General features: G+C 36.4%; 1 protein-coding gene across 2 annotated transcripts in view; it reads left to right on the forward strand.

Moving 5' to 3' along the window:
• The window catches only part of KDM7A (lysine demethylase 7A), a 61,568-nt gene extending 41,253 nt beyond the window's left edge, over window positions 1-20,315 (forward strand). Inside the window, exons 10-20 of one of the 2 annotated variants that reach the window (XM_063154135.1) lie at window positions 875-966; window positions 4,103-4,192; window positions 5,013-5,222; window positions 5,811-5,935; window positions 6,440-6,597; window positions 9,747-9,844; window positions 12,337-12,485; window positions 12,611-12,819; window positions 13,158-13,243; window positions 14,346-14,622; window positions 15,315-20,315. In XM_063154135.1, coding sequence (XP_063010205.1) covers window positions 875-966; window positions 4,103-4,192; window positions 5,013-5,222; window positions 5,811-5,935; window positions 6,440-6,597; window positions 9,747-9,844; window positions 12,337-12,485; window positions 12,611-12,819; window positions 13,158-13,243; window positions 14,346-14,622; window positions 15,315-15,409 — 1,589 coding nt within the window. In that variant the 3' untranslated portion in view covers window positions 15,410-20,315. The remainder of the gene's footprint in view (window positions 1-874; window positions 967-4,102; window positions 4,193-5,012; window positions 5,223-5,810; window positions 5,936-6,439; window positions 6,598-9,746; window positions 9,845-12,336; window positions 12,486-12,610; window positions 12,820-13,157; window positions 13,244-14,345; window positions 14,623-15,314) is intronic. The other variant, XM_063154136.1, reaches the window with a different exon arrangement.
• The last annotated feature ends 480 nt before the right edge of the window (window positions 20,316-20,795 follow it).

Genomic DNA, 20,795 nt, shown 5'->3' on the forward strand with positions numbered 1-20,795 from the left:
TTACTCACAGAACCTTCCTTTTCCTGCCAGCTTCCTAATACAAAATCCATAAGAATGATGTTTTTTTACTGTGTTCTTTTAAGGGGATAAAATGAGCCAAATGGTTCTAGTGTTGATCCATTTGCTATTGACAAGTGGAAATATTTATCAGGAACATGAGGAGAGGTTTTAATCTACTTTTGACTGTTTATAGAGGATTTATTTTTTTCCTTCTTTTTTTTACCCCTATGAGAGAATGAAATAGAATTGCAATCAGTTGGGAACACAACTTCCCTAAGAAGAGAAGATTCTGAAGCAGGGTGGTTTCCACCCCTGTCCTTTTGATTTTGGGAGTAAAAATGATGTAAACCATGTGAAGGAAGAACTGTGATAATGGGAAGGGTGACAAAATGTTTGGGAAGTGGAAGTATGCTAGTGTGAGCCATTTGCATATGTATGGAGATAAGCAATGCAAATTCAAATTTAGAGATACATCCCACATCCTGCTGGTCCCCTTTGACTAAAATATTTCTCAATGAAATCAAAGTGATTTCTTTCTTCAAATGTGTTTTTTTTTTTTTTTGTTCTGTATTTTAGGTCTGGATTCTTTTTTCCTAAATGACCTTTAGTATGTTGTAAACTAACCCTAATTAATACAAGAAAAAGTTTAAAAAAAGGAAGTTTTATGTAGAATCACTCTGAGGTTGGATTTGGTTTTTTCATGGTCATTCTTGTTACAGTATGCACATAAATGCAGCATGCCATGTTTCATTTGCTTGAAAAATTTTTCCTTTACTGTGCTGTTGTACAATGGCAACTTTATTGGCTGAAGGGTAGGTATCTTTCTATTTTTTCTCTTGATGTGTTTCTAAATTGGTTTCTGTATCCTTTTTAGAACTGAGGGAAGATGGTTTCCAGCCTCCAAGCTATTTAGTGCAAGGAGTGAAGGCTTTACTTACTGCTTTAAAACTATGGATGAAAAAAGAAGTACGTATAAGTGATTTTGTTTGCTATTTTGGTGAGCTCTTTTTTGATTTAAAACTAACTGAAGATCTATGCCCTTTTAAAGTTTAGGATTATTTTTATCTGCTTGTTAATGAGTACTGAAAAAGTCTATTGAAAGTATATACTGCTGATTTGGGGAAGAATCATAATGACAATTTTTTGTTCCATGATTAGTGACAATTTTTTATTCCATGATTAGTCACTGAACAATCCTATGACCTATAAACTTCATAAAAAATAAAAACTCATGTTTCCATGGCTAGGGTAAAGTTTATATTGGATTTTGGCATCAAGACTCATCAAGACTTACATTCCAATAATCATGATTCCATGATTATTCCAAGTCTGTTAGGCCATTTAATAAGCTCCAGTATTATAGCTGATTGAGGTAGAATCTTGCTTTACCTCAGGATAGGGTAAGAGTGCCAGAGGATAAGGTGATAAGGTGGGGAATTTTCTAAGAAATATGTTAATACATTCAATTAATTGTCATCTGAGGCAGTGGAGGGATGGAATACCATGGCATTTTCCATTTTCCATTCATGTCAGTGGTGTGGAAAGCACATTTTAGCTACACCTGCTGAAGAGTCAGTTTAAATTCAGATTGAGGAATATTAACTTCAGTTGAAAACTCTCCTTGCTCAACATTGATTGACTCTTGTAAAATCATAAGTATGCCATCAGTGCTGGCTTTGCTGGTGCTCTTTTCTCCAGGAAAGCTTGTTTTGGCACAGAGCTGGGTCTGGCCTAACTCCATGTGTTTTTTCATGTGCCTGTGCTAATAAACCCTCTTGGAAGCAGTGCTCCTGGGAAGTGCTGTTCACTGACAGGCAGTTTGGTTCTGACTGAGGGTATTAATTCTACTTTGTTGCTGATTGTGATATTGCCTTGTTACAAGCCAGACTTGAACTGGCTCTTTGAGATCTCTCTGTTCTTTCATCTCACAAATTCTACTTGTAAGAGAACTTATCATACATACATATTGCATGGTATTATATATGATAATTGCATAATACTGCATCCAAAAGTATGAGCTCTGTGGAACTGGACATGAGGTGCAAATGCAGAGGTGGTTTTTATGTGTGGAATGTGCTGGGGTCCAGCCTGTGTAGCATTACTGATGCCAGATGAAACTCTGCTGGCCCTCTGAGTTGGTTCTCCAGTGTCTCTTGGTCTCTGCTCTTCTGGATGAAGGCTTGTTAGTGAGCAATGTCTCAGTGTTTACAGGACCTAAGCTCTTGAACCACGTGTGAATCCAAGCCATCTTTGCATCTGTGGCATGGATAATAAACACAGCCTATATAAATTCTTATTTTGGTTTGAAATTGGATTGGCATTCCTTTTTTCTAGATTGCTGTAGTGTAGTATTGTAGCATTTGTGTACTGTCTAGTAGGTCATTGACTATTTTGATTCATGTGGAATGTGGTACATTCTCTCATTCTCTGTGGAAGAGAAATCAATTGCACTTGCTGCATTCTGAATGCTTATTAATGAGACCTTTGAGTATTCCTAAACCACTGGATGAGCAGACACAGCCATTGTGAGTGAAGTGCAGAGCATCAGTGATTCAGCCACAGTGATGTCTGCTGGCCACCAGCTATCATGTTTCATACCCTACACCCATCTTCTCTGGCTGCTGCTTCCTCCTTGAGCCAGTCCTGCTGTGCAGCAGACCATGTGTGTGATAGGTGTGGAGCTGTGGGCAGGTGAGGACAGGAGGAGCTTTGTGCATTGCAGTTTGAGCTGCTCCTGCTGAGGATTTCAGACAGTTCCTGTCCTGAAAAATGGCAAATACATGCTCCTCAAGTGAGAACCCCTCTCATGAGCTTTCACATTTGTGTCATGGAGCATGTCTTTTTAACATAGGTGAATTATCTTAGAGAATTGGTTTGTGCCATTTTCTGGAGAATTTCAAGCTCATCTTCTTTTGAGACAGTGAAGTAGGAAGGATTTAATGATCCTAAAATGACCAATAACTTGATGGAAAAATTACACAGTTTAGTGACAGAGCTACTGTTTTCTCCAGGGTGAATGTGTAGAGGTATGATACCTTCAAAGAATGAACAATGGTAAATAATAGCAGCTGATCTAATCTTCCCTGTAGAATTAGGGGCACTGAAATGAATAATCATATCATGATTATATGTTGGTGTTGTTTTTTTTTTGGGACGTGGAGAAAGCATTTGTTTTGATGACTGAGAGGAAGCCAGGTTCAATGAAATGCACATACAGTATTGAATTGCTTCTAGCAATCATTTTGCTGCTGAATCTCATTTTTGAAATGTGGGTAGCTGAAAGTGTTTGGGATGTTTTTCCATTTAAGTAGTTGATTACAGGAATTCAAGGCAGTCATTCTAGCCTGTGTGTTAAGTGATGTTTTTATCTGTTTAATTCTAGCTAAAAGTGTTCTAAATGGACATTTCAACTACATACAAAATATTTTTTGCTGGATCTAACTAAGGAGTATTTGAACTCTTGTTGTGTGTGTATATATGAAATCTGTCTTTGATATGGTTTCAGAGGATTAAAGGGAACATAAACTCTTACAACTTCCTATATTTTTATAAGGAATAGGCATTTTTTTTCCTGAGTTGCATTTTCCAACCTGCTAGATTTTAAATAAACTAAGAAGGTAAATTTTAAGAATTGGGTGTCAGGAAGATATCTAAAAATCTGCATCTTGGTTACTCTTGGTTATTCTTGAGATTAAATTTTTGTCAGGGTGACATTCCCTTAGTCTTAAGGTGTTTTTAAAGTCATGACTCTAATGAATGTCAAAGTATTGCTCTATTCTGACCATGGTAAAGGGAAAAAAGGAGATTACTGTACTGAGGATAAAAAAAAATCAAGTGGTTGTCAGTATGGCTTTCTGTTACCTCTTCTTTGGAATGCTGGAGACACTGAGGAATATCTGCTTGCTACTAAAGCTTGGACTGGAAGCTACTGCATGTGTATATCAGTCCTGGCAGTTTGTGATGATTATTACAGAAATGAATCTGGTTTTTATTTTACTTTTATTTTTTCCCTTGTAGTTTTGTTTATTTCATATTATTTCTGCTTTTATCTGGGAAAGAAACCCCAAAATTAAGTATCTTTTTCTTCTCTCTTTGCACACAGCTTGTAACAGAGCATGCCTTTGAAATTCCAGACAACATTAGGCCTGGGCATCTCATCAAAGAGCTCTCTAAAGTGATTCGTTCTGTAGAGGTAAGAACAGAGGCAGCCCTACATAAGTCTTCAGAAAATAAATCTTTGAATCGGGCAACTCCATCAAAGTTATGCTTCTGGGTGACCATGTGCACCTTTAAATTTATTTACCATTTATTTAATAATAGAATATCAAGAGGAAAACTCTTTGGAATACTCAGCTATGGGTATTTCAGCTAAAGAAAATGGACAGTGTGATTATTTATTATTTTTATAATTATGTGTTTTTGTTGATTTTTAGATTTTAATGGTGAAATTATTTGTAGTTTAGCATTTCTAAAGTGTAGTTACTTATAACTGCTTAAAATTATTATTATTGTGTTAGTTAGTTCTGGTCCAGTTGTCATCTGTTTTGCTCACTCCTCCGTTTTGTGGCTGTGTGTTCTAGTCAGTGGGGCAGGGTGGCTTTTTTTTTTTGTTGTTGCTTTCCCATATCAGTGTTTTGCTCCTTTATTCTTCAGTGGTTATTGATTCTTGTTTTCACATGAAAATTTTCACATTTCCATGTGAAGAGAATGAATCTGAGGGGATGTGATCTGTTGTGTACAATACATTTCTACCCTGTGCTGCCTTCCTGAATAAAACCATGTGTTTTGGTGGCACTGTTCTGGTGGAATAGCATAAAAGCTTCAAATGAAAAAAAAGGTGCAGTAGAACTAAACTTTGTACATCAAATCCAAATGCAACATGTAGTTACTAATCTAAAATGTCTAACAATTTTCCTTACATAATTTACATTTAATTAGATGAATAAGAAGCAGTACTTAAATATGTGGATTTATTCCTCTGAGACTATTCTGAAAAGTGCTTTTAATTACAGGAGGAAAACAGCAAATTAGTTAAAACTCAGGGAATTCTTGGTGTGTCTCCAAGTTCACGATCTTCACATGAAACAGCTTCCCCTCACCACTCCAGGCGAAGGGTGAGGAAGCTGCGAGACCATGCTACCAAAACTCCTTCCAATCTGGACATCCTGGAACTTCACACTAGGGAGGTGCTGAAAAGGCTGGAGATGTCACCATGGGAAGAGGCAAGTATTGAGTTGTGTGTGAGAAAAAACAAAACCAGAGTAGTTTTCTAATCTGTTGAAAAGAAAATGGTTTTAAGATGTGTAAGAATACAGACTAGAACTCTGTCTCATGTGATATGGATACATTGTTTCAGAGTTTGTCAAATTTAAATTGCTTTGAGCTAAGAAAGTTCTGCTTAAGGCAAGTTACTATCCATTATTGATATTTTGCTGTCCTTTAAATCAGTTCTGAGATATTAATATCAGGAAGCACGCACCCAACCCAGGAGTTGCTGTAGCAGTTCCAAGCCCAGCTTCTGGTTTGCCTTAGTGTATTGGTATTTCTCCAAAGGAAACATAAAAGGAGTATTCTAGGAAAGTTGTATTTGTTTCAGGTGCTTCAGGAGAGTATAAATGATTCAAGGAAGGAGAAGGTGCAGTCATCTCCTGAAGTTCTTTAAATCCAAACATGTTTTGTCTGAGCTTTTCTCAGTTGGTTTTCCAGGTGGTAACCATGCTAGTAGTGAATTTAATCTTTTATGGAGTGCAGAAAAAACCAATTGAGTTCATAGGAGGAAATAATAAGCAAGATTACTTTTACCTCTTTAGGATATCACAAGCTCAAAACTGAATGGGAGGTTTAACAAGCCCTTTCAGCCCTCTTCTACAGTACCTGAATGGAGAACAAAAGACAATGATCTTCGCCTTCTGCTGTCAAATGGAAGAATAATTAGGTATAAAGGATTGCTTGTGAACACTCTTTCCTGGTTATTATGGTCTGGAGTATGCAAATTGTTAATATTTCTATTTGTAGAGCTCTTAAGTTCTTACCAGTAAGAGTCTGGCTAGGAAAACAGGAGTGTCTGTGTCTGCTGTCCCCTAGTGGAGCCACAGTTAGGAAGTGAAGAGGAAGGGATTCTTTGCATATTCCTTTGTTACAGCATTTCATTCACATGCTCAGTACTGAAGGGAATGCTTCAAAGTAGAAAGAGTTGTTTTGTATCTGTTTATAAGAGTGCTTCTCATTAAAAGTACTCTGATGTTAAACTTCATATCTTTATTGAAATGACAGTTGTATAGGAAGTAAGTGGGAATACCTACAATTCAGAATGAAGAGATGAGCATAAGAGAATCTTACTGTTATGTCTTCAAAGTGTGTTGTAAATAGTGGAAGGAAAATGGTTGCTTCAGGTTTTTAAGAGTAAAAGCTAATTTCTTTTTTTTTTTTTTGTGAGAAGAGATGAGAGGCGTCCATTTACAGATCGAAGTCTTTACACAGCAGACAGTGAAGATGAAGATGACAGGACAAGGTCAAAAAAGACAGCTGTGAAGGTAGAAGAGCAGCCCTCAGGATTTGAAGGAGAAGGGAATGCGGATGCCCAGAAACCACTGAACAGTAAGATTGTCTCCATGTCCTATCAGTTGAACATTTTGATGGTCTCAATGAGGGTCTAACTACCTTTTGTAATATTTCAGTCTGATTGAGTATATAGATGATCAAGAAATAAATCAGAGCAGTAGTATTAGAAGTTACACAAAACATTTCTTAAGTATTTGTCTACTGAAGAAGCTAACAGGATAGAGATGAAAAGTAAAACTCACCTTTTTCTGTTAGTGCTGTCATGAATGCTATGGAGAGCATTTTTCACAGTGGAGATTTAATTGGTGTTCTGGATGAGTATTTGTTACTCTAGGTCTGCTTCATAATGTAAGAATGCTGATTGGATTTTGTTGTTAAAACCAAAATATACCTCATTGTGAGAAACTCATCATCATTTCACTCTGGAGAATGAAAGATCATAATACATAGCCAATTTTAAACCTGGCAATTTCATAGTTGATCATACAATTTTGTATGTTTTACTAATGCATTGCTTTATTCCATACAAGTGAAAAGACATAATTTAACATTAGTAAAATCTTATGCATTTGAGCTTTGTAATCTGCAAGGTCAGGAAAGAACTTAGGTTATCTGTAAAACACTTTCATTCCACTTTCCAGTGCTTTAAACCACCCTTCACTGGGAACTAATCTTTAGTGGTTTTTGGTAGCCTCCTGCCAAGTGTTCAGCAGTGATGATCACACAGTGTATTAGTAAAGTATCAATACTAAATGCCTGTTGCCAATGCCTGTTTTTAATAGCTCTTACCTGTGTGCAGATAGAATTAGTCCTTGACATAGCTGTTCAGCTCCCTGCTGTATTATAAGTCACATCCATTCACAGTAGAGCTTGAAAGGGCTCAGAAGGTGTTTATTACAAAACTGAAGTCAACACTTAAAAGATGGTTAGACTCCTCTGGAGACTTCCAGTTCTGAGTTTCCTGTACAACAGACCATACCATTTGACTCTGCTGTCAACCTGAATAAAATATTTAATTATTTTCATTAACAAGGCAAACTATAATCCCTGTTGACTGTGCTTCCATATGTCACAGAGGACAGTATTAAAAAACCTGCACATGAGAGAAGTCTCTCTTGGGTATTCTTGAAACAGGACAAACAGCTTGTTGAGTGAAGGCTTACTGTAGTGGTTTTCAGCTTCTAAAATTAAACTAAGTAAATCTAACTAAATTTTGTACTTGAATCAAAGATTAAATCATACAGAGAAACGGTAACTTTTCTTCAAAATTATTGCTCTTATTTGATACAGAATGAATATGGCAGCGAGTACCCAAATGCATTAAATGTACTTAGAACTATAAGTGAATGTTGGAATTGTTCTTCCAAAAATTGAGCGCTCAGGACTAATCCTGATATTTTTAATTGAATATTGAGTGTCTTCAGACTTCCCTGAGTTTGTGTTATGTGTGATTATTTTACCTTAACTGAGACTCTAGAGAGAGAGGGGAAAAGCATTGTCTGCAGAGAATTCTGGCAGAGGAACTACCTGTTCCCAGAACAGCTGCCAACTTTGGTTGTTCTTACTGGGATTGAGGCCAAGAGGAATGTCCACAGACAGATGCCTTTAAACAGATCAGACTCTGTCTAGCTTTGTGTGTCATGCCAAGATCCTGGTTTTAAATGGTGACCCAGTGTTAGCACAGGGACAGAGATCAAGTGCTGTCCTTAATTGAGCAAGATACTTGGTGTGAACGAAGCGAAAGTGGTTTGAGATCTTTCTTACTTCACAGTGTCTTAGCCTGATCTCACAGATTATGACTACTCTCACTTGCCCAATTTGAGGAATATTCCTCCTTGTCTCTGGAGGCATACAGAGCAATATAGTTTCTTGGAAAAGATAGTAGTCTAAAGGAGAGTTCTTTTGATCTCTAAAATTATGTTTTCTGTATTGTTCATGCTCTTCCTTATCCTAGAATCTTATTTGCCTTTTTGAAATGAGCCAGAGGCATGAATTATAGTCAGAAATCCCTTGGGTTGCTTTGAGCTGCAGTAATTAAAAGCATTAATTTATCGTTATATGTTGAGCATTACTTTATAAAGCTTAATTTCCTATAGAGTGGTGTTGCTCATTTAATGTGCTTGGATATTCCTCATGGTTCTTTCTAATACTCTCTTAAGTTTAGTCAGTCTTCTCTAGCTTTTGGTCCCAGCTGTTCAATTTACTCTCTGACAAATCTCATGTTAGCTTCCTTCTGACTCTAAAAATAGTTATCACTGGGCAGTGTTTAGAAATCAATAATATCCCTTCAAATATATTTGATGCCTAATTGTGATCTTTGCCAGAGTCTTCAATAGGAGCAAACCTCAACTAGAATTGCACTGTATACATAGTTACAGGTACATCCTTTATGCTTGCATAATTATAGTTAGGAAGAATTGTTTTTATGTGATTTCATATAAAACTATGCTGAAAACAAACAACATTTCAATTTTACTTGTCTTCATTCTAAAGTTACTTTCTGATTTGTTCAGCTTTGCTTTCAGCATTGTTTTGTATGAAACTATAAATACTTTTAAAGTAATGTTTCTTTGTTTTAAATGTTTTAAAGTAAATGTTTCTTTCTTTAGATCCTATTTTCTTGACACACAGTCATTATTTTTTTTACCCTTTTTTGCTTTTCTCCAAAAAACTTATGCTAACTGAACTGCATATTGTCATCTTTAATGAATTTGTACTTAATCAAAATTTTTGCCAGCAGCCTTGACCCAGGTATACATACAGCTCATTCCTGGCCTTGAGCCCTGGAATCCAAACACTTAGCAATGTGTTTCCTGCTTGTGGTTCCTTGGGACAAATGCAGTCTTTCAAGGGCACATGCTGGTGAAAACTGCTCTGACTCCAGCCTGTACAAAAAAACCCAGAAACTACCCAAGTGACATCTCTGAAGTGGGTGCCCTTAGGGAAAGAAGAAATATGAACTGTTTTTTCCTGTCTTCATCTGCTCAATTGCTTGAGGAGTCTGTTGGTCAGCAGTAGAAAACTGACTGTCATCCTAAGCAAACTAGTGAGCCAGATCACTGTATGGATTTGCCTTTGTTTACAGACTGTAAAAATATGTGTTTCTTGGATTTTGCTTCAAAAATAGCTGTTAAATATTAACATAGTTAATGTTGTGTCGTATATTTTAATCCTTCTCTCTGCAGTGTTCTTTGAAAGTGTGAAATCAGAACTCAGGAATGGATCCTCAGAGTACTCTGATATTTCTGATTCAGAAGAATCTGAGCCTGATTGCACTACACAGGTACATATAAAAAAAGCCTCAGAAATGAATGAAGCAATTAAATATAATTTTGCTCATGTACTTCATATTTGTCTGGTCAAAATTTGTATTAAAGCAGCAATAACAAAGTATGTAGTTCTTGTTCAGATTAATATCAAACAATGTGCTGCTTCATTTTTCATTTATTCTAGTGGTGAGAAAAAAGCTATACTATCTTGAAATTTCATATTCTTTGTCATTGACGTGGGGTTGGCAGAGGATGAACCCTGCTCTGGAACAAAGATAGTCTGAGGAAAGTCAGGTCCCGGTTGCTTTATTTATTTCTTCAATAACAAGTCTAAATTTCTTCATTCAAATTACGAGTATCTACCACACAGTTTCCTTTTAGAGCACAGTTAATAGGAAACCATCTTACAGGTATTCAGTTTTATAAACAATCTGGAGTGGCTAAATCCTTTTCAGGGATTTTAGACTGTTGGAAATAAATGGGAGTCCTCCATTTGAGGGTCTAGATTGTGGTGATTTCTTCAGAATTAAATGAAGTATGAATGCACATATATGTGTAGATATTTACACACATATTTTTAATGCAAGCTCTAGAATTTAGAGATGTGTGAATGTGTTTATAAATAATTATTTTTTTATTTGCAAATTTGGTTTGTACTTAGTAATTTAAATTCTTATTGGTTAGCAGTAAGGTGAAGTGATTACCTGACATTTTTGTTTCATGCTTCTGGAAGGCTAATGCCTTGGTCTTTCTTTCAGTTGTCAGCCTATTATATGACTTTACAAGAAGTCTTCATATTCCTACTTTTTCCATGGTGGTCAAGATTTTTTTTTATACTTGCTGTCTTTCATCATTACATAATCTAAATGTTGGAGTAAGTGATAGGAACCTTCATGGTGTGATTTCTTCTGGTTTCCTAAACTGCATTGCCAGCAGCTTTGGCTCAGGTTTCCTTTTCTAAGACACAGAATCAGTGGTGGCTCAGAAGTGATACATTTCATCTTTGCAGGAGAATATAGCCAGTTTTGTGTGACTTTGTAAATGAGTGAATGTTTTATATTTATGCTGTACTTACTCTTTTCCATGTTCTCCTGCTTTTTAATTTTAGGAAGCTGCTTGTGTGAATGAAACTATTATATAAAAATACCTCTTGGTGATAAAATGCACTTCATTCATTCCACTTCTGTTTTTGATGGTGGGGATAATAGTGTCAGTCTTTAAGAATTATCAATGTTCTGATCTTCTGTTTTCAAAACCTCTGTTGAGTATCACATATACTCCTTGGCTTGAGGAAAAAAAATAGTGATGTTCTCTGTATTTGTTGAAAATAGATTAGTCTGAATTACCAAGATGGAACATATGTACTGTAGCCCTTGCTTCCTGTAAAGGCATATTGAGTCACATATGGTTGCTCCACCTTTGAGAAGCTCCTGCCCATACAAGCTGTAATCTCAGCAGGAGCTGAAAAGCTCTTTCATTCATGAAATGAGGCTGTGCCTCTGTAAGAGAGGCAGCAGCTGTTGTGTCTGTGTTCCTGCTGTCCTCTGGATTTACCTGGGAGTATCTGTCATTCATCAGAGATGGTGCTGTTGAAAGTTATATTTTGTGAGAGCAGGAACCAGAAGCAGTTTTGTGGGGCAGAATGTGTCCTGTTATATATAGTAGGCATCAATTCTGTCTGCTGCTTGGAACCATACTTCTGTATTTTTATCCTGTACTTTGAATATTGAAGATAAGAATAATTAATGCTCTCATTAAAGAGAATGCAGTGATTTGAGTATGGTGTCATATGTGAGGTGCTTTGTAAAAAATGGATTTTTGGAGATGCCTTCTGTATTGTGAAACATGTACTTATCAGTATTGCAAAATTTGAATGTGTAGCATCTCAGCTGCTGTATTCAGATTAACTGCATTCTGGATACTATAAGTATAAAAACAGTTGGACCCTGAAACTTTTGAGTTCTTCACTTAGCATAAACTAAGGTAGCGCTGCCTTGTGAAGGCTGACCTAGAACAGTCTAGATAGAGCTAAAGGAATACAGTAGATGTTTAATAAAAGGCCTCAGTAGATCCACCTTGGGCAGCACAAGAACCCAACCAGAGCTGAACCCAAGATGGACTCAAAAATGGTCACAAAATACACAACCAGTCACAGAGTCTTATACTTCAATAAGTTCTGGTCCATTTTCATATTGGAGTTAATTGTCCAATTATAGCTTTAGCTTAGGAAGTGCCATCCTTCTTGTTTTTCTTTCTTCAGTTCACATTGTTGATGCTCTTGGACCTGGAATTTGGATAATTTGTCCTTGGTGCCAAGCTAGGAAAGGAATTGTTTTGTCTTTCTACTCTGTGAAGAGAGCTTACTGACCCTTAATATGAAGCTCAGAACTACACACTAAAACAATACAGAATCTGAAAAATATAAAAGCTAAAACCTAAGGCATCAATTCAGTCTTTGCTTAGGAGGTCTGGTGACCATTCTGCATACTGTTTCTTCTTGTTTCAGCAGAAGGATTCCTCCACAGAGGAGTCAGAAAGCTCAGGTGATGAAGAGAAGCAGGAAGTAACATCCAATTTCAAAGAGGAATCTAAGGTCACACGAGACCTTTGTCAAAATACCCAGAAGCCATCCAGAAATGAAATTCCCAGTAAAAAGTAAGCACATTGTGGGCATTTTTTATGAACTGTTAGATCTTTTAGCATGTACTTTATGGCAGTGTAAAAATCAGTCCTTCAAAGGGTTCTGTTTGAACTGCTCACTACTCCCTTGATTTTCCTAGGGAATGTCCTACCTCGACAAGTACAGAAGAAGAAGCTATTCAGGGCATGCTTTCTATGGCAGGATTGCACTATACTACATGTTTACCAGGTCATACTCAAAGCACAGACTGCACAAGTAAAAGAACCTCTCTTCAGGAACACAGAAGCTACCCCAGGAGTCGGCATAAAGACAGACAGCCATCCCAGAGCCACAAACCCATGGAATGTGGTAGGTATCTGAACTGAGGAACTGCTGCTCCCTGCTTTCGGCACAGTGCTCAGAATAATCACTTAAAGTTACATTTTTAGATTTGTAGTTATTAGATTAGTAGCTTTTAAATAAATCAGACTGACATTTTAGAAGGTGTATTCTGTGGGTTTGCATTGTATTTTTCTATTAAAAGTAAGTATTACTTCTGAAAACTGGAGCAAACTTAGCTTATCATCAGAATATTTAAATATTTCTAAATATTTCCTTCTAAAAGTTTTGTGGCATACTTACAAGAATGGGAAAGTTGTGGCTAGAGTGAAAGTATTAAAATTTAAACTTGTTAAACTTCTCTTTAGGTAGGTCTGTGAAGGAGGAGGAAGGAGACTTGGGAACTTCAGCATGGACTAGACACCTGAATGAAGCTTCGAGGATTACCCCTCAGGTAAAGCAATACTTAGAATATATTGGACACATTTTTATAGGAGAAGAGATGGTGAAATTCTAAGTACAGAAGGCATGGTGGGCTGGTCTCTAAACACTGTGTATCTCACAGATACTTCTGGTTCTGGTAACTGGGTTATTTTTGTCATGGATTTTTTCACTGTTGTTTTGGGTTTTTTCCTTTCAAATTCTTTTCTCTCATAGTGCCTAATATTAAGGTGCTCAGGACAATATCTTGAAAAATAAAAATTACTGCATTAAAAATGTGTGAATTTGTATTAATTCCAACTGGGGAAGACTTTGTTTATTCATTGTTATTCCTTACAGAACATTAGAACAAGGGGAACTTGTTGATAGTATGTATAGTAAAAATGCTTGCTTAGGAGATTGGTACTGCTGAACTGATAGCTTTCAACAGCTAGCAGGTAGAAATAGTTTTGTTTTCTGATGTCCAAATGGAATCCAGCGAGGAATGAAAGGTTGTGTGCCTTACACTCTGACAATCTGAGCTTTTCTACATTGTGAACTTTTTTATATTTCTGAACTTGTCTGTATTAGAAGTATTAGAATAATTAACTAGAACAACTAAAGTTGCAAAATACAGCCATTAAATAGGCTTTTTAACTGTGTGCTTTGTGGTGTATGCTTTGTAAGAATATTTGACTGCATGGTACTCCTTTGCAGTTTGTAATTCCCAATTTAGCATTTATTCTTTCATCAGGTGAATATTGAAAACAAATTACCAATAAAGTAGTCAGTGATTATGGTATGGCTTGTTATAGTGGCTGGTTTAATCAAGAACAATTGCATTTGTTTTGGTCACTGCAAGCTGAAAAAAGGAAGTAGGGGAATGGAGTACATTAGTATGTATACCTAAGCAATAGCATTGCCCTTAGGTGCATACGGAAAAGCTTTCATGTTATCTTTAAGAGGTATCTATTCTAAAAGAAATGATGGACTCATAAAATGGCCAGATACTGGTGGAACTGAAATACCTGTTTCAAACAGTACCTGTTTCACAGTGGTATAATGGGAAAAACTGGAGTGAACCTGTAGCCAGAAGCTACTAACTTGTACATCTTTTCTTCTCATTTCCATACTAGGATGCAAATAAAACTCAAAAATATATCAAGAAGGAGGGTGCATCAGAACCCAGTTTTAAAGTTCAGGAAAATAGAAGCATAGTCCACAGCAACAGCTTGAGTTTTCAGCATGGCAAATACACACGAGACTCCAGCCTGATGCAAGCAGAGTGTCAGCTGAGTGATGGCAGCCTTAGCCCCGACAGGCCCTATGGGGAAACGTCCTTGTCTGTCCCACTGCACCCAACGAAGAGGCCAGCATCAAACCCACCCCCCATCAGCAACCAGGCAACAAAAGGTAATGCTGACTTGCCAAAGAGGGCTGGGGGAGGGAAGTAACAGACTGAATGCAGAAACTGAGTAAAGGATAGGATTAGACCTTGAGGGAAAATACCAAGTGAGCATGCTGTGGACACTCAGATTTTGGTACAGAATGTGGGGAGGTGGAATTAAGAGAGATGTAACTAGTCTGAATCAGATAAGCTTAATAAAATGTTTAGAAACTCTTGACACTTCAGAAACAGTCTGATGAGCATACTATGTAGGTTTTTGGTTTCTAGTTTATATTCTGCAGTTTACTCAAGAATAACTTGAATAAAATTCAGGAAGCTCAGTTTAAGTTCTCGCCTACTACACCCACTCTGCTTCCTAGACTGAAAATATTTGTAAATATTTTTGTAAATATTTGTAAGTGTTAAAAGTCTTAACTGGTCCATATATATCAGCATTTAAGTAGCTTACTGGTATCAGAATGACCATTTGCGTCAGGCTTCATACAGAGCTGATAGCCATAATACACTCATTTTATTTATGATAAACAGTTCCTGGGGGTGTTCTTTCTAACTACTCTGGTTCCCTGCTTGTTTTACAAACTGATTCCAGTGAAAATTTGGCTTGCTTCAACTTGAAAGCTGGGTTTTCACCATTGTTGTACAATAATTAAAATTGATCCTGAAATTGCTGACTGAAGTCCTCGCTTGGGTTTTTCAGGCAAACGTCCAAAGAAAGGAATGGCAACTGCTAAACAGCGCCTTGGGAAGATCCTGAAGCTGAACCGGAACGGCCATGCACGCTTCTTTGTTTAATGTAGCTGCTACCTGTACTACTGCTGTCTTTCCTACAGACCAGTATTGAGGGCAACAGAGCCTGGAGCTGCTGTTATTCCTCTGCTTGAAGCAGACTTGCATGTACCATAGAAAACACTGCCTGATGAACAAAAGAAAGAAAGAAAAAGAAAAAAAAAAAAAAAGGAAAAACAAAAAACCCACACAAAAAAACCCAACCCAATGCTGCATTTTCACTGTGCCACACCTGCTCAGCAATAACCATACGGGAACGGGGAAATCTTCAGAGAGACATGGACTGTGAGAAATAGTCTCTCATCAGGGCTTGAATATCATTTGTTGCTGGTAGTTTCTGACCTAAATTAATGAGGGGAAGATGATGAAGGTGGTTTATCAATAATTTATTTCTGATAGATTTTTCACAACTTTTAAATTCATTTAAGAAACTATTTATTTGGAAGACTTTTTCTGGGGGGGGGGTGTTTATTAATTTAGATTTAATAATGTGAAAGTTTTAAATTGTTTTGATAATGTGTGTTTGGTGCAGTGGAGAGCCACATTAATTGTGATTAGTCTGGACTCCTAAATTTGATATTCAGGTTATAGTCTTAAATAGGGGTGAGATGCATTATTAATTATTTTTTAAATTAAGGCATAAGGAATCTTATTATTTTTTTCCTGCTTTTTGTAAGCTATTGGCTGGGCTTCTGTTGACCTGCAAGTTGCATATTCTCTGCCAGCTTGATTATTTTTTGACCTGTCCTTTTTAATATCAGATTTATTTATTTAATGGACTAGAAGAGACTCCTAAAGACAGAAGAATTTTCTTATGTTGGTCCAGTAGCTAACTTGTTTTAAAATACACCTCTTTCCTTCAAATCTGAGTTCATATTTTCCTCCTGATGATCTGTCTGTGATGATTTTCTTGTGTAAAAAGACTCCCTGAAATTGTATTTGTACTAGTTATTTAAGAGTTAGTACAAAGGAGGAAGACCCATTACATCTTTTGGAGGAACGAGTACATCAGTTAAGATAAAAGTTTCTTCATAACAGTTGCTCTCAAATAACTCGTAAGATACACATTGCAGTTAAAAGATTTGGCATTTTACTTAATGTAGCATGGAAGAAGCATTAAAATGTTATTGTATGTTAAACACATTTTACTGAGGAGTCATGAAAGCAGGAGAATGTGTGCTGCTTTCAAAGCTGGGCAAGACAGCAAATGGAAAGTCTTAACTGGTCCATATATATAAGCATTTAAGTAGCTTACTGGTATCAGAATGACCATTTGTGTCAGGCTTCATACAGAGCTGATAGCAAATGCCAATTCTGAATTATTGTAAATAATTTTGATTTAAAATTTGTATTTTTCTGTAATATAAAATTAAATATTTAACTTTTAAGGGTCGGGGATGAAGGCAGAAAGGGGAATACTTTTACTTGATTCTGGAAAAAGGGCATTTTGCAGGGTCCAGCCAAAATGTAAATGTCAATATGCTAATGACAACAATATTGTTGGTTGGGGTTTATGGTTTTTGTTTTTTGATTGGTAAGAGTAAAAATACTCCTGCATAGCTGTCCAAGTCATCAAATTGATTTTAATTTTCCACACCAATTTTTCCTTCCTCCATATCCTATACTGGAATAATTTTCTCTTGTGGTTTAAAAACAAAGTCAGTTTTATTTTCCGGAATATTTGTGCAGAGTTATTTTTGTTTAGGCTAGACTATGAATGAGTTTAGGAATTTGTGGAAATAGTTCTGATGTCAGGTGTTCTTTATTGCTGCAGGGTCAGAACCAGTTAGCACTATGTTATCCTGTTTCTAAAGGGAGAAGCATCAAAATGGAGTGCCACTGCAAAAAAAGTCAGGCAGCTTTCATAGCTTTACTTTGTCTGGAGATTGGAAATTATAGTTTAGGAGTGTTTTTTGCAGCCTTGCTTTTCTATTATGATGACTTTACTTCTTCTGTGACTTGTGTAGGTGAATTTTTAAACTATTTTTTTGTTTGCTAATTAATGTTTCACAAAACCAAGTTTTTAGTCTTTTTTTTTTTTTAATTTAACACACGTTATCCACCTTTAGAGTATTGGGAATGGAGGTAGTCAAGGATTTCTAAAAAGCAGAAGATAAGCTAAGAAGTATTCTACAGGTGCTGAAAATGACTATAAGGACGTGCAGTTCTCAGGTGCTATGTTTTCTAGATGGAAATAGTTAAAAGAGAATATTTTAACTATCTTCTAATATGTTCTCACCAAAGTAAGTAAAAGAAATAAACTATGTTGTCAATATTAGTTAAAATTATATACCCATATAAATTTTCTCTTCATTTAAACTTGAGCAAATGGGTTTAATGCCTGCCAGGCTTTGGAAACTGTTTCAGCTTTAGCATATTGAACCAAACCGTTTCCTTCCTGCTGGCTGTGCAATTTCTAATGATAGAAAATTCCAGTTTAGGGCAGCAATCAGATTCAGAGCAGAATAAAGAATGAATTCTCTCTCCTTAAAGACAGATTTTTGTCTAAAGTAAAAGTATGCCAGAATAGAATCTGGAGTAAGGAATTTTCAAATACAGAGTATGCTTTCTTGTACATGTGATTGGTTTATACAGAGTCCCTTTTCTGACCATCCATGCTATTCATCTGTATCTTACAGTTGAAATATAGATATGGCTGGACCCATATATATTATTTCTTCTTGGTTTTATCCTTTCTATTTTTCTTTTTTTTTTCCTGAGTGGCTCTCCACTGTCATGAATTTATGTCATAGTCTCTTCACAGGCTGTCAACAGGCAGAGGTTCATTCCCATTTTCTTCAAATATCCATGCTTCCAGCAGAAGTTAAATCTGATGTTCCAACTTAGAACAAGTTAATTCAAAAGAAATTGCCATGTTAAGCAGTATTAAAAAAAAAAAAAAAAAGCAAAAACAACAAACAAGAAAAAAGAAATCTCCTGGTAGCTGATGAAGAGGATGTGGTGACCTCACTTGTTTTGTGTACTTGTATGTAGAGATATATTTATTGTATTCTAGCTGAAATCACTTCTGCACCAGTCTTTCTGTAGATGGCCTGAACCTTGTGTTATTGTAGTGGAGAGAAAAAGCCCAATTTTTTTCTTTGCTGTCTCACTTGGGGTGGAAGAGGGAGGGAGTAGGGAACACTGGCTGGACAACAGCAAATGACACCTGCTATGGTAACTTTTTTCAAGGGTAATATTTTTTGAAAAGTCAGAGAACTTGCATTTGGCATAAAACTCATTTTTTTTGTTTGTAGGCAGAACAATAGGAAATGAAATATTGTAGGGGTTTTCCCACTCTCTTAAGTTCTCATGTTCCTACAATTGCAGAAAAAGAAACAAATATGAAAATGGAAAGACCACCTAGAAGCTATATCCAAGATTCTTCCAGCAACTTTCCCTTTTCTTTTCCTATTATACTTGCTAATAAACCCTGGCTACAGGGTAGCCTTTGTTGACCTCTGAGGTAGATTACCTATGCAACCTATAATACTCTACATGAATTCATTCTTAAAGAGAATTTTGGAAGGGTTAGATGTTGAGAGTTAAAATTGTTGTTTTCTGATCACATGAGAGGCTTTGGGGTTTTGATTTTTTTTTTTTAATTTTTGGTGTTTGAAGTTCTTGTGTTACCTTTGGTAGAGATGTAAGAGAGCACAGTGTCACGACCACTTTTTTGACACTTTGGCTTTGCTTAAGGCATAAGCTACCTTCACTCATGAGACCATAAAGTTGCAAGTGTTGAAAATTTTTGCAGGATTTCAAAGCCAGAGCTGGTGGGAATCTTGCCTACCCCCTTTTTGGTAGCTGTGGAGACTAAGCAGAACTAGAATGACCCAGTGGCTTGTGCCCTCTTCAGGCTCCACGTGCCCACCTGTCCCTTCACACTCCCACCACGACCCCCAAGCCTTGTGTCTTTCCAGAGTGTCAGTCACAGAACACTTCCAGACCATTAAAAGCTGTTTGTAGTTCTGGGGCTGAGTGAGCCCAGCACTACTCTTTGACAGAAGAAATACAAATGGAACCAAGGGCCTTACTGTTTATTGTTAAACAAGATGAAAAGCTGCAACATCCATTTTTCTAAAAAATAAACCCAACAAAAAACCACCATGGTAACCCTCTTTGTGGGAGAGTATGAATGATAAGTCATGCAGTGGATGGGAAATGAAAGTAGCACTGATAAGGAGATGCAAGTTCTTCATAGGCTGCATTTCTGTTTGGAAAAAAAAAAGACTTTTTCTACTTTTAATATAAATTAAGCCATAAGAGTTTCATGCTGTGGGAAGGGAATGAAAGGGATCACTTTAACAGATTATATTGATATGTATTGTCACTTCTGCTGGGAAATGTCTATTGCTGCCAATGCTTTGGTGAATCTTTTTTTTAAAAAAAAAACAAACATGGAATTTGAAAAAAAAACCAAACAAAAAATGGGGCTAGTTCTTGGCTATATTTACTAGTTTTGTAGTAATGTTTTGCTGGCCCATTTGTCTCTTCCTCCTTTTTCTACTCTCATAGTCTAATTTCTATCTTTCCTTCTTAATGTTTCTGAAAATGTTAGCTTGTCTGCTCAGTAGGGGTCGGTGTATGTGTGTCTTCCTTTTTACAGAAACGCACTACTGTGTTAAGTATTTGGCTGGGAAATGGGATGCTGCAGCTTTAAGAGCATTTTTTTCAATTCATAACAGTATTTCCCATCCTCTTTTGCCTGCAGGCAGGGAAAGTGTATGTACAGTATTTATTTTGTTTTGATTTTACTTTAAATTTGTAAGTTTCTATAAGTAGTTCACATTGATTATTCTAGGGGAGGACAAGTGGCTTTGTTTAAATTTGTATTTGATATTCATAGTTTCCACTTTCTGTACTTTAAAATAATGAAATTAAAAAATTGTATGCTTATGTTTTGATTTTAGCACTGGAAAGTGTTTAATTTCTTCAGACTTCTGCTCATTTACTTCAGTGTAAATACCGTAAAATGTACAGAGTATCATCGGGAGAAAAAATGCTTTTCTAGGTCCAGTCTCTGTGCCCTTTGCCTGTTATATTTTAAAGAAGAAATTTGGTGGAGAAATGTGAGGGAATATTCTCATACCATTTTTAAAAAAAAAATTTCAAAGTGCAAATTTCATTTCAATCCAAGTATATTATATGGCAACTAAATGCATTTTGTGAAGATGTGTATATTCTTTTTGAATCCTAATATAAAAAGGAGGTGCAAGTGTTTGTGATTCATCATATTATCGGATCTAGATTTGTAAGAAGGGTGTCAAATGGTATTTTTGTATTCTTGCTCTTCGTTTCTGTTCAGGTTTGTCTCATGCTACTGATGGCTGACTCAGCTCTTGGTTTATTGGTTGGTTTGTTTTTTTCTTTTTCCTTGAAGTGTGTGCAG

This window comes from Melospiza melodia, chromosome 4 (assembly GCF_035770615.1).
Source record: "Melospiza melodia melodia isolate bMelMel2 chromosome 4, bMelMel2.pri, whole genome shotgun sequence".
NCBI lineage: Eukaryota > Metazoa > Chordata > Aves > Passeriformes > Passerellidae > Melospiza > Melospiza melodia.